General features: G+C 40.4%; 1 protein-coding gene across 1 annotated transcript in view; it reads left to right on the top strand.

Moving 5' to 3' along the window:
- The window catches only part of PRKN (parkin RBR E3 ubiquitin protein ligase), a 1,393,859-nt gene that overhangs the window by 452,153 nt on the left and 928,890 nt on the right, over positions 1-12,816 (top strand). The window contains exon 3 of the mRNA XM_030809943.1: positions 8,926-9,166. Coding sequence (XP_030665803.1) covers positions 8,926-9,166 — 241 coding nt within the window. The remainder of the gene's footprint in view (positions 1-8,925; positions 9,167-12,816) is intronic.

Here is a 12,816-nt window from a genome sequence, read left to right as displayed (position 1 = left end):
TCTGGTAATTTTCAGTTTTAGAGTTTGCATTTTTCCTCCTTTTTTATTTAATAAGTATTGTTGTGATTGTATGAAACATTTTCTGTGCCTCACACGTGAAACTGTAGATAAAGGCATATTAGGGAAACATGGCTCCCATTTGATCCCTTTAACCCATTTCCCTACTCCATCATAGGTAACCATTTTCACTAACTTCGATTTTATCCTTTCTACATTTCCTTTTACAAAAACAGCTACTTTTGTATGTTCTTAATTTTCTTTGCTTTTGACATAGAAAGTCCCCTACTATATTCTATTTTCTGCTTTGTTTTCTTTTCTCTTCACTGATTGTACTTGTCTTCTATGGTCAAGCATTTCACTTGTTTCTGAAAATTTTCTTTTTCCTTTTCTTTTTTTTTCAGACACAGTCTTACTCTGTGGAGTAAGGCTGGAGTGCAGTGGCGCGATCTAGGCTCACTGCAACCTCCGCCTCCCAGCTCAAAGGAGTATCCTGCCTCAGCCTCCCAGCCTGTAGCTGGGATTACAGGCACGCACCACCACACCCGGCTAATTTTTGTATTTTTAGTAGAGATCAGGTTTTGCCACATGTGCCAGGCTGGTCTTGAACCCCTGACCTCAGGTGATCTGCCCACCTCAGCCTCCCAAAGTGCTGGGATTACAAGCATGAGCCACCACGCCCAGCCGATAATTTTCTATTATAAATAATCCCACAGTAAACACCTTGCACAGATGTTGTTTTGCGATCACGGAGGTATATGATTTTGAATGTTAATCACTACCATTGGAATCTGGGGAGCATGGCATAAACTCGCATGTGGTTCTGTTGGGTAGTGCTGACCTACCCGACGTGCCTGAGTTTCTGGGTCAGCTTCATCAAGAGGGCGTGTTGTTAAGCTCTGAAACCCTGACCCCAGTAATTCTATACAGCGTATTCCATGGCTTTAAAAACATTAATTTAATTCTGTCAAGTAAAATGTATATATTTTAAAGTGTTCATAATATTTATCACAACTAGTAATAAAATAATACTTAAAAAAGAAGTGATACTTGAGGCATTTCTTGCATTGTTGACAATATAAAACACAATTTTAAAGTGGGTTTAATGGTCATAGCTTTGGTGATCCGATATCCTTTGTATTTACGAAAGAGGGAACCCAGAGAAGTGAACTCCTGACCCTACTTGCTCAAACAGCACTGTCCTCTGCTCTTCAAAACTAAATCACTTACTGCAGTTGCAGGCATGTAGCCAAATCAAGTGATTCCTGAGCTGTTTCCTCCTCCCACTATGGAGCCCCTCTGGTGTAGGGTCCTCATGAGCAGCAGAAAGTTCCCAGGCCTGTGGCGGGAGGGACATGGAGGTGACAAGGCCCAGGCCTGCACTGGCCAATTAGTGTGGGGCTAATTGACCTTTCGCAGTAATTGTATTGCTCTGCCTTTGGGAACCAGAGAAGGGGCCTTCCAGTATCTTAACACAGCATAATATTTTTGATCATAATGAAAACCAGTCATGAGAAATGTGAAATAAATTCAAAGGCTAAATCACAAATATTCATCTTTTAGAAGTCCCCCTTTTTTTAAATGAAGGATCAGTTTGAAAGGATAGTTTCTGTTCTCATCCAATTAATATAAGTTGGCATTTAGTGTTCATTGAAAACTATGGAGGGGAACTGGAGTTCAAGAGAAAAAATATCATTGGGAACAATTCCCTTTTTGATTATTCTGACTTACTGTGAACATCTCTGGCTCATCTTGTCTTGAAACACATTGCATTGTTAGCAGTGACTAAACAAAATAGTTCTTAGCCATTACATTAAAAAACACCTTTAAATAACACCTTTTTTTTTTTTGGAGATGGAGTCTCGCTCTGTCACCCAGGCTGGAGTGGACTGGTGCGATCTCAGTTCACTGCAACGTCCACATCCCAGGTTTGAGAGATTCTCCTGCCTCAGCCTCTCAAGTAGCCAGGATTACAGGCTTGTGCCACCACGTCCGGCTAATTTTTTTGTGTGTATTTTTAGTAGACACGGGTTTCACTACATTGGCCAGGCTGATCTCAAACTCCTGACCTCAAGTGATCTGCCCTCCTTGACCTCCCAAAGTGCTGGGATTACAGACATGAGCCACCGCATTCGGCCTAACTTATTAAATTATTGCCATTTTGTCTTTTCTTGCCATGGAAAATACATTATTAAAAACTGTGATGGGCTTCCAACCACATCTGCTTAAAGCCAGGTGCAGTGGCTCAGGCCTGGAATCCCAGTGTTTGGGGGTCCAAGGCAGGAGAATCATTTATGCCCAGGAATTTGAGACCAGCCTGGGCAGCGTAAGTGAGATCCCATCTCTAAAAAAAAAAAAAAAAAAAACTAAAACATTAGCTAGGTGTAGTGGCATGTGCCTGTAGTCTCAGCAACTCAGGAGGCTGCCATGAGAGGATCACTTGAGTCTGGGAGTTCGAGGCTGCAGCGAGCCTTGATCGTGCCACTGCACTCCAGCCTGGGCAACAGAGTGAGACCCTGCCTTAAAAAAAAAATCTGTTTGTTAGAAGCTATTTTCAGAAGAAGCAAGAAATAGAAAGAATGCCAAGATTGTTCAGCACAAAAAAGGACAATTTAAGGTGTCATTAAAAGTGTGTCTTCAAAGTTCTTTAAGAAAGAACTCAATGTAAAAATGTTTTAACATTAGAATCTGTTAACACTATTGACTTTTAAATTAGTCTGATCATTCTTGGCTGATTGTATTCCTTCCTTAGATCGAAAATGTAGGCTATTAAAAATCCAAATAAAAATCAGAAATTTTCAGTCTTTAAAATGTAAAGTTATTACACATTAGAAAGGATGACAGCCTTCCACTGAAATGATTTTTTTTCCCATAAGTTATTGGGGTACAGATGGTATTTGTTTACATGAGTAAGTTATTTGGTGGTGATTTGTGAGATCCTGGTGCACCCAACACTCAAGCAGTATATACTGCACCATATATGTTGTATTTTATCCCTAACTCCCCTCCCACCATTTCCCCCAAGTCCCTGAAGTCCATTGTATCATTCTTATGCCTTTGTGTCCTCATAGCTTAGCTCTCATATGTCAGTAAGAACATACGATGTTTGATTTTCCATTCCTGAGTTACTTCACTTAGAATAATAGTCTCCAATCCCATCCACGTTGCTGTGAATGCCATTATTTCATTCCTTTTTATGGCTGAGTAGTATTCCATTGTATTTATATACCACAATTTCTTTATCCACTCGTTGATTGGTGGACATTTGGGTTGGTTCCACGATTTTGCAATTGTGAATCGTGCTGCTATAAACTTGTGTGTGCAAGTATCTTTTCCGTATAATGACTTCTTTTCCTCTGGGTAGATACCCAGCAGTGGTATTGCTGGATCAAATGGTAGTTCTACTTTTAGTTCTCTAAGGAATCTCCACACTATTTTCCATATGGCTGTACTAGTTTACATTCCCACCAGCAGTGTAGAAGTGTTCCCTGATCACCGCATTCACACCAACATCTACTGTTTTTGATTTTTTTATTACGGCCATTCTTGCAAGAGTAAGGTGGTATCGCATTGTGGTTTTGATTTGCCTTTCCCTGATCACTAGTGATGTTGAACATTATTTCATATGTTTGTTGGCCATACACTGAAATGATTTTAAGCATTTTGTATGAGGAAATAGAGCTTAACAGATTTAGAAGGAACTGAAAATGAATGAATAATACTGAAGATATTGAAGACAGCCCTACCTACTTTACAGACCGTAGACAGTGGTACAGTAAGTATACCAATGAGTATAGACTGATCAGTATGCTGATAAAAGCTCACTGGCTGGGCACTTCTGCCAACACATCTACTTATATCATGAGCACAGAGAGGTGGACAATCCAACGTGGGGTGTTTGAAATAGAGCATTGGGCTCAGAGCCAGAAAACTGAGGCTGCAGGCCTGGCTCTTTCATTTCCCAATTATGCATCAGACTTCCGAAATGTTTCCTCATTTCTAGGTATGTGCTTAAATGATCATAGAGTCATTCAACAGACATGGGGGAGTGTGTTTTACGAACAGGTCACTACAGTAGGTACTACAGACACAGTTGCAGTATTTTTTCTTAAAGACGGTATTGGCTGGTAACAGAAAGCAACACATACAAAGAAACTACAATACAATGTGATAAGTGCAGTCTTCCCTGGGGTGACAGGATCTCCAGAGGTACAGACTTTACCTTGAGCCAGCACCAGCATCCGAAGTCTGCGAGATGTGTTACCAGCTCAACCTATACCATTTTCTTTTCACTTTCCATACTCTCACTGATTCCTCTGCAACCCACTTGTTCTTACTTTCATGCTTTTTTTTTTTTTCCTTTTTAAAATCTCACTGGACTAATCTCACTTTGCTACCTCCTATACAGCCCAGTCTCAGATCCTGTCTTCTCACGTTTTTAACATTTCAGCTATCTGGCTCTTCTCTGAATCATTCCTTTGTACCTGGGGTGGTTCTGTGGCAGCATCCAAACCCTGGTCTTCACCATGGGCCCCTGGAGACTTGTCCTAGTTGGTCTGCCTCATCCAAGTCTCCACTTCCTCTCAGCAGAGTCAACGAACACCAGCAGAGGAGTCGACGGCCTGGGTTCCTACCCTGGCTTCACACTTGGGAGCTGGGTGTTGTTGACCCATCGTGAACTTCTCTGTGGCTCCCCTTTGTCTTCTATAAAGTGGAATCAACAGCAACCACAATAAGTAATCTGTAAGACAGCATTATCTGTGCCAGGCACAGTTCTCATGGATTTACACACTAATTCTAGCTCTGTTGACACACTAACTTTATGGATGTTGTCTTGTATTCTTTGTCTTTCTATAACAAAATACCTGAGACTGGGCAATTTATAAAAACTAGAAATTTGTTTTTTACAATCCCGAAAGCTGGGAAATCCAAGGTCAAGGTGTTGGTATTCAGTGTCTGGTGAGGGCCTTCTTGTTGTGTCTTCACTTGCTGGAAGAAGGGAAGAGCTAAAAGGGCAAAAAGGACAGAAAGTCACTTGCACTGCCTTATCAGGGCACTAATCCGCTTCATGAAGGCTCTGCCCCCTCATGACTGAATCACCTTCTAGAAGCTCCACCTCTCCATGCAATCACATTGATGGTTAAGTTGAAACAAATAAATTTTGAGGACATATTGAGACATAGCAGATGGTGATAGTTACTCCCTCATAGGAGTATGAGAATAATAAACAATTTATTATGTCTCAAAACCTGTAATGGTCTGCAATCTATGGCTAAGTATATTCTATATGTTTTTTATTATTAACATAATTATTTTCATGACTCCTGAAAGCAATGTATTAATAATGTGGTATTGTTAACAATTTCAGAATCTCATTATTAATCATTTTAGAGATGATCTATGTAACTCTTCCAAGTGCTTGGGAGAATCTGAAATATTTGGATCTTAACTATGTGCCATTGAAGGAACTTCTTTTTGGAAAAAAAAAATACATCAGTTTTTTTTATATTGTTGGATAATGTCCAACCAGATGAGAGTTGATCATTGTTTGGCAAAAACAAAACAAAACAAAAAAAAAAAAAAAAAAACTCCCATGGATGTTTTGTTAATACTGGTATGTTTCCATATCAAGGATCCTGTAGACAGAAAGCCCAAGATACTGATCCCTCAGTCTCCCGTGGGTCATCAGCTATGCTTGACAGTGTAAGACCAAACCCGGTTACAGAAATACATACTTGGTTTGTCTACACTAAAGAATTTGTTACTGCCTTACTTGTTGGATTAATATATTGTTATAAAAAAGAAAGAACTTTATTATGTGTTTTCTCTTTGACAGGTAATATTTTATTTATTGGAGAAACAAAGATAAATAAGACATTGTTTCTGCTCTGAGGTAGCCTGAAACCACATTGGAGCACTCTGATGTCTTCCCACTGAAAATCTCTTTCTTCCCACATCTGAGGAATTTTTTTGTATACTAGGAGAACTAAGTAGTATTTGGGGCTTGTGTGTGGCTGTACAACTGGACTGTATCCAATGTATTGTCCATGGAATGTGGCTTTGAACTGAACCAGTGTGGTGTGTGAGTACACCATCTGTCAAAGGCACCGCTTCTGGGACCAAGATTTTCTGTAAGAGCCAAAGATTAAGCAATTAATGATCTCAGAAACAGGGATGGTGACTGAGGGAAATGCGTCCTATAAGTATCACTGTAACTACTGAAATCTGTTTGAGGACTTTCTTTTCCCCTTTGCAGCTCTACCCTGAGCATGAGGAAAATCTGGATTTGAAATCTTTTAGATTTCATCAACATTTGTCACATTTCACCTGTCCCTGAAAATTCACTCAGGTTCTTCAAGTGTTTCATGGCATCTGGCTATATGGTGATATAGGAATTTTTTTTTTGTATCGATTTTTAGTTCACAGAAAGTTGGAATGCTACCAGAGAGACTGTCACATTAATAGCTTCTGCTCATTCTGCCTTCTCTGTATATTTTCCAAACAGAATTGTGTAAGTGTGCAGCTAAACAGAATTTGGAGGCCTTATCCACGTACAAGATTAGGGACTCATCCTCTTTTGTTTTCTAAAACTCATAAATGGTAACAATACTACCAACGATGTATCATTGCGGATCGGGATCTGAGCTCTTTACATTTCCTTAAATCTTCAAAGCAGCTTTCAAAGTTGATATGTTATCGTCAATGGCAGAAGGCTGGGGAAGGAAGAATCATTTGCCAAAATTCATACAGCTAATAAATTATGTAGAGCTTGAGTCCATTTGACTTTAAATTCTATGTCTTTTCTTTCTTGTTCTGCTGATTCCCTCTGTGGCACTTTGGGCACTGAGCTTATGACTGTTTATATTCATTGATTCATTCACTCCTTCATTCTTTCTTACTTCCCTTCAGTCATTCACTTTTTCAAACTTTTAAAATTCATAGATATGTTTCTACATCTCCTGGCTCCAGAGCACTGTATGAGGCATTCTGATAAATACTAGTATGGCCAAGTTGCTGCTCTCAAGTATTTCTAAAATAAGTTGGGAGATAAGACTCAGACACACATGCGCGTGCACACACACACACACACACACACACTACATACCGTCCAAGCTCTAACCACTGCAATAAGAAGAGCACAGTAAGCAAAGATTTTTAGATTCAGATGAGGGAGAAAGGTGTTACTTTTCTCTAGGAGGATCACAGGAAGTACCTGAGCCCTGAACATGGAAAGGAAGGGACAAAATGTGGATAGAAACCTCAGGATAGGCTAGGTGCTAATTCTCCACTTTTCCTTCTGTGGCAAAGCTCACGTGCTCCTGTGCAGGTCCTTGAGTGTACTCGGATCCTGATGCCCATTTTTTTTAAACGACTTAGGCTAGAGGCTGTGCACAGCTGGAGGAGTGCTGCCTGACAGGGAGCTGATCATGGACAGTGATAGCTTGTCCAAATAGAATGGAAAATAGAGGACTGTCTGCCATTATTGCTTAAAGGACAAGCACAAATCTCAGCGACATAAAAGTATGCCATCTTTCTTATGTGCCTGCAGGTCAGTGGGGGTGCCTGCGGCCTCAGGCCGGCTTCAGCTGCAGGCCCCTGCTTCACACTGTGAGTGTGGCTGCTCTTGGTCACCTCTGTGGGTTGGACTCAGGTCTGGGCGATGTGTGAACAGGTAGAAGCTTTCTGGGAGGTTCTGTTTTTTGCAACGGAGTCTTGCTCCGTGCAGTGCAGTGCAGTGCAGTGGTGGGATCTCAGGTCACTGCACCCTTCGCCTCCTGGGTTTAAGTGATTCTCCTGCCTCAGCCTCTTGAGTAGCTGGGATTACAGGCACGCGCCACCACGCCCGGCTAATTTTTGTCTTTTTAGTAGAGTCGGGGTTTCACCATGTTGGCCAGGCTGGCCTTGCACTCCTGACCTCAAGTGATCCACCCGCCTGGGCCTCCCAAAGTGCTTGGATTACAGGTATGAGCTACTGTGCCCAGCAGGGATGTTCTTTTGTTGGACCTTAGCAGTGGGACAAATACAAGGCCCTGGTTCAACCACATCTGCTAATGTCCCTTTGGCCAAAGCCATTCACAGGGCTGGGCACAAATCACAGGGAGGAAGTGGGGAGCATGATGTATGCGCACTAATGTACGGGCGTGCATAATTTCGAAGAATAGTTTAATCTGCCACATGTATAATATAGGAGGGGTAAGGAAGATAAATCGTCAAATCTAGATCATAATCTAGAAAGGAAAAAAGTACAAACACACTTGAAGAACATGGGAGATGTTACAGTCCATTTTACAAGTAATACTGAGACACTTTAGAAAGATTATGTAGCACACACCCAGAATTCTTGTATGTATTAGACTGGAGTATGGCGATATTGGATGTGGGGAGTAATTACAAAGCTATTATCATGAGGAAGGCCTAAAACGGGGAGGTGACTATTGAGATATAAAGGAGTTGAAGATGTGAAGGGCAATTCTGAGACAGAATTGCTAACTGTTGGTGCCTTGCCGATGTCAAAGATTAGGTAGGAGGAATTCAAGATACTGATTCTCTTGCAGCCCATTACAAAACATGGGAGGATAATGAGATTTTTAGGTGGGAGGGGAAGGCTCGAAGCGGGTGATGTGGGGGATGGTTTTTCCTTTGACAGAAACCCGGAAGTCATGCAGGGGAGCACTTCAGGTCAGAGAATGATGCACAGTGGCCTCTGCTGACTGGGAGCAGTCCTGGGGAGAGGCTGGGAGCTCTGAGAATGGTGTTGTCTGTCTACCATGTGTAGTGTGTAACTGCTGTGGCCAAACGAGCGCCTAAGTTGGTCAGTTACATGTCACTTTCCCTTCCCTTCTAACAGGGAGGACAAGTTAAACTCTATCTCGCATTTCATGTTTGCCATTTCCTTTTTTTTTTTTTTTCTACCTTGCTCCCAAACAGAACTGTGACCTGGATCAGCAGAGCATTGTTCACATTGTGCAGAGACCATGGAGAAAAGGTCAAGAAATGAATGCAACTGGAGGCGACAACCCCAGAAACATGGCGAGAGGCTGTGAGCGGGAGCTCCAGAGCTTGACTCGGGTGGACCTCAGCAGCTCAGTCCTCCCAGGAGACTCTGTGGGGCTGGCTGTCATTCTGCACACTGACAGCAGGAAGGACTCACCACCAGCTGGAAGTCCAGGTAATTGGAATGCTCTAAGATTATTAAAGCATTTTGTTTGTTTGTTTAGTGCAGTCTCCATGGAGCGTGGCCACACCAGGTGCATATTCAGTTTATGATAAGTTTTGGATTGGAGTCTCTAATTCACTACAAGGAGACATCACTGTAGGTGGAGTACTTTGATGTAAAATTTGAGAATGCATTTATTATAAGTACTATGAAACAGGTTTTCATGTTGAGATTAAATATAAGAGGTATGTTTCTAGTGATGTAGAAACATTCTAAAAAGCAGAAAGAACTTTAAAGCTAATTGAGCCATTCGTGGTTTCTAAAGCCACATATTCCAATGGCAATGACATCCTTAGTGTGAAAGGACTCTTCTCTCTGTGCTACCACCCATTTCAAAATGCATTTCTTTGGCAAAGATGGTTATTGTTTAGTTATTTTTAAAATATTAATACGTGTCTCTTAGTCTTTTATTCTCTAATCTAAATAGTCAAAGGTGTAATAGAATTAATTTTTACTGTGTTTGACAGAAGACACAAAATAATCACAATGACTTTACAGGGTAGAAGTTGATTTTCCTCCCACATACAATAGATCCTGGCAGTTGTGGGCTGGTCTGGCCTTCACGGTGTCAGAAAGTTCTGGGACCTACGAGATGGAAGCCTAACATAATAAGAAATGCCTCCTACTAAAATTACTAAATAAAATTTAAGGAACTTAAAAATTTTCAACGAGCTTGCAAAAAATAAAACAAGATAATTTCTAAAGACAAGTGAAAATGTAGAAACAACATCTTTAAATACAGGAGTAGATAAACCCAGAAAGTAAGGCAATAACTGATGCTCTGGTGATCTTGAGATGATTGTGGGAGGGAAAGAGGCTCTGCTTCATGTGAGCTGGGCACCTCAGGTCTGGAAAGAAGAATTGAGAAATGGAAATAAATGGCAAAAATGGGGAAAAATGAGATAAATCTAAACCCCTGCAATACCCTCGTGATCCAGAATAATATATTAATATAAATATCGAACCAAGCTCATAACAATTCTGATGTTTCAACCAGAGTATGTGTAAGATCACTCTGATACTGACACCTCTAGAGAAAAGCCCTGCTAAAGGATACTCATGCTCCAACATTATAAACCAAACAAGGGAAAATTCCACCTTGAGTGTGTATGAGACCAGAATATGCCACCCCAAAATATGCCACTTCAGCATAAGTATTATTCTGAGTTGATTATTTTGAGAAACAGTAGACACAGGACAAGCTCTAAAAACAGAGCAGAAGTCACCCTTTTGTAAGGGAAATTTATATCTGCCAAGGAAATCTCCATTTGTAAGCGTGTCTCCCTCTCCTTACTAGGATGAGGAGGACAGAGTCGCTGGAGACTGTGATCCTTGAGAAGGCACCAACTGAATAATCTGCCTAACAAACCTTACTCTTGCCTTCTCCTCTCCCTCTCTTCCTTTGCCATTGAAGATAGTATTCAAGTCTGAATTTTAGGCCACTTCTTTGAGATTTACGCATTTTTTCTGGGCGTCTCACATGTACAGTCGTCCCTCCCCATCAATAGGCAATACGTTTCAAATCCCCCAATGTATGCCTGAAACCAAAAATGGTACCAAACCCTATATTTACTATGTTTGTTCCTGTAAAACTGTATAACAGATTGGATTCATTATGTTAGGAGACCTATCTACTAGTTCTTTAATTTGATTTCCCAAAATAAAATTCTTACTAAAAATAAAAAAAACACATTGTTTAGAGCAAAATTAAACCTTGACTTATTATCTGAATAATAAAAAAGCAATTTTAGCACAATAATCATATTGTGTACATATTCACATTCTTTAATCCGTTTCCTAGTGCATCTGTCTCTACTATCTTATCAAGCATATTTATCTGAAAATTTTAGTCTCCTTACTATGTTTTATCATAAAATTGCCCTTGGTCTTCTCCAGAATTTTCTTTTATGAGAATGAACTTAGAATTATTGACACTTTCAATTGACTCTCTCTCTCTCTCTCTCTCTCTAGACTATAATATTTTAGCTAAGAAAATATAGTATTCTCTCTGTATAGGGTCTGAAGTACCAGTAGGCACTGAGAAAATTCTGCTAAACGTCTAATATTCTCTTTATATTTTTAAATTGAAATGTGTAATTATTTCAACCCAAACAATAGACAATAAATTCTAGTAAATTTATGGAATGCAGTAAATGACAGCAGCTTTCAGAGTACAGTATGATCTATGAGGATGCACTGTTTCACCTTTACTTTCCACCCATGTTTGAGTCACATCTAACCTCTGATCACCCTGTTTCTCATTTACCCCTCTGTCTTGTGGCCTGCCAGACTTGTGCTTTTTGCAGGCTAGGGACTGGCTCGGGCAACTCTACATGGTGCAGTTGGGGGCTGCAGGGGTGCCATCCTAATACACTTCTCCCTGCACCACAACAGACTGGGGGCAACTTCCTGGCACCCTACATGCTGCCACTAAAAGGCCTCTGTAAAGTTATATTGCATCTGTAAAGACTGGGAAAACAGAGATGGCGTATCCCAGGTCAACTTTCAGATTTAACTCTGTATTAAACTAACAGCTAAACTACAAGTAATCCTCTCCTACTCATTAGAACTGGAAGGAATCCTTTTCAGAACTCTTAGGACTCTCTCTTATTACTTCCTATTTTGTTCTCCAGTTCCAACTTCACCTTTGAATCTCTTTGAGGACGGAGATATGTCCAATTAACTGTAGTTTCCCCCAAAATCTCTTAGAAAAGTGGTGATACATGTTTACTAAATTGCATAAAATTGTAAACATAGTCATTCAACAGAACTGTGCATTTAGCTTTTAGAACGAATGCTTTATTTAAAATTATACAGAGAAATTGAGATTTCATCTCTTCAAATGTCTTGGTTCATTCTTGGTTTGAGTTAAGACTTTGAATGGAATGATTTGAAATGACTATATGCAAACAGTATGCCTATATGATTATTTTTCTTCACTAAAAATTATAGCATAAAGTTACTAGAGCAGAGATTCACAAACTGTTCTGTGCAGAATTATCTTGCATGCTTTTCCATGTTTCTTTGATGGCCAGAATGGGGAGAAAAAAAAATCTTACTTCATTCTTTTTCTGTGACCAGAAATTTTGATGTATTTGTCTGGGGGTAGAGGCCCCAAAATGTTGGTACTGACCACACTCGGAGAAACTCTGCCCTATGGCTAAGGTTTTCCAGCCTTGCAATTATGGATCCTACCTGTTGTTCTCATGGAATAATTGGACACCTGGTGGAAGAACAGAGGCAGGTCGGTGAGAGGTGAACACACAAAGCCAGTCACAGCAGCCTGAGACGATTCTTCTCTACGTACTTCATATATTGAACACATACAACATCTGTCATTTGAAAAGACACAAAAGATCCTTGGTTATACAATGTTTGAAAACTTCTGCTTCAGAAAAAGAGATTAAAATAAATCCCAATTTTCTGTGCTCCCAGAGTCTTCAATTTTAACTTCGAAGAATATAAGTGCTGGCTGGACGTGGGAGGGCTCTAATGGGTGAATAGCTGGGCTGTAGCTGCACATGTTGTCGAAACAAATGGAAACTTCTGAAACCCAAGAAGGCGCCTTTCAAGTATTTTTAGTTGGCAAAAGATAAGTCGTC

The sequence above is a fragment of the Nomascus leucogenys genome, chromosome 3 (genome assembly GCF_006542625.1).
Source record: "Nomascus leucogenys isolate Asia chromosome 3, Asia_NLE_v1, whole genome shotgun sequence".
In the NCBI taxonomy this organism is placed as follows: domain Eukaryota; kingdom Metazoa; phylum Chordata; class Mammalia; order Primates; family Hylobatidae; genus Nomascus; species Nomascus leucogenys.
Note: the sequence above shows the minus strand (reverse complement) of the source record. Positions and strands in the feature narration are given on the sequence as shown.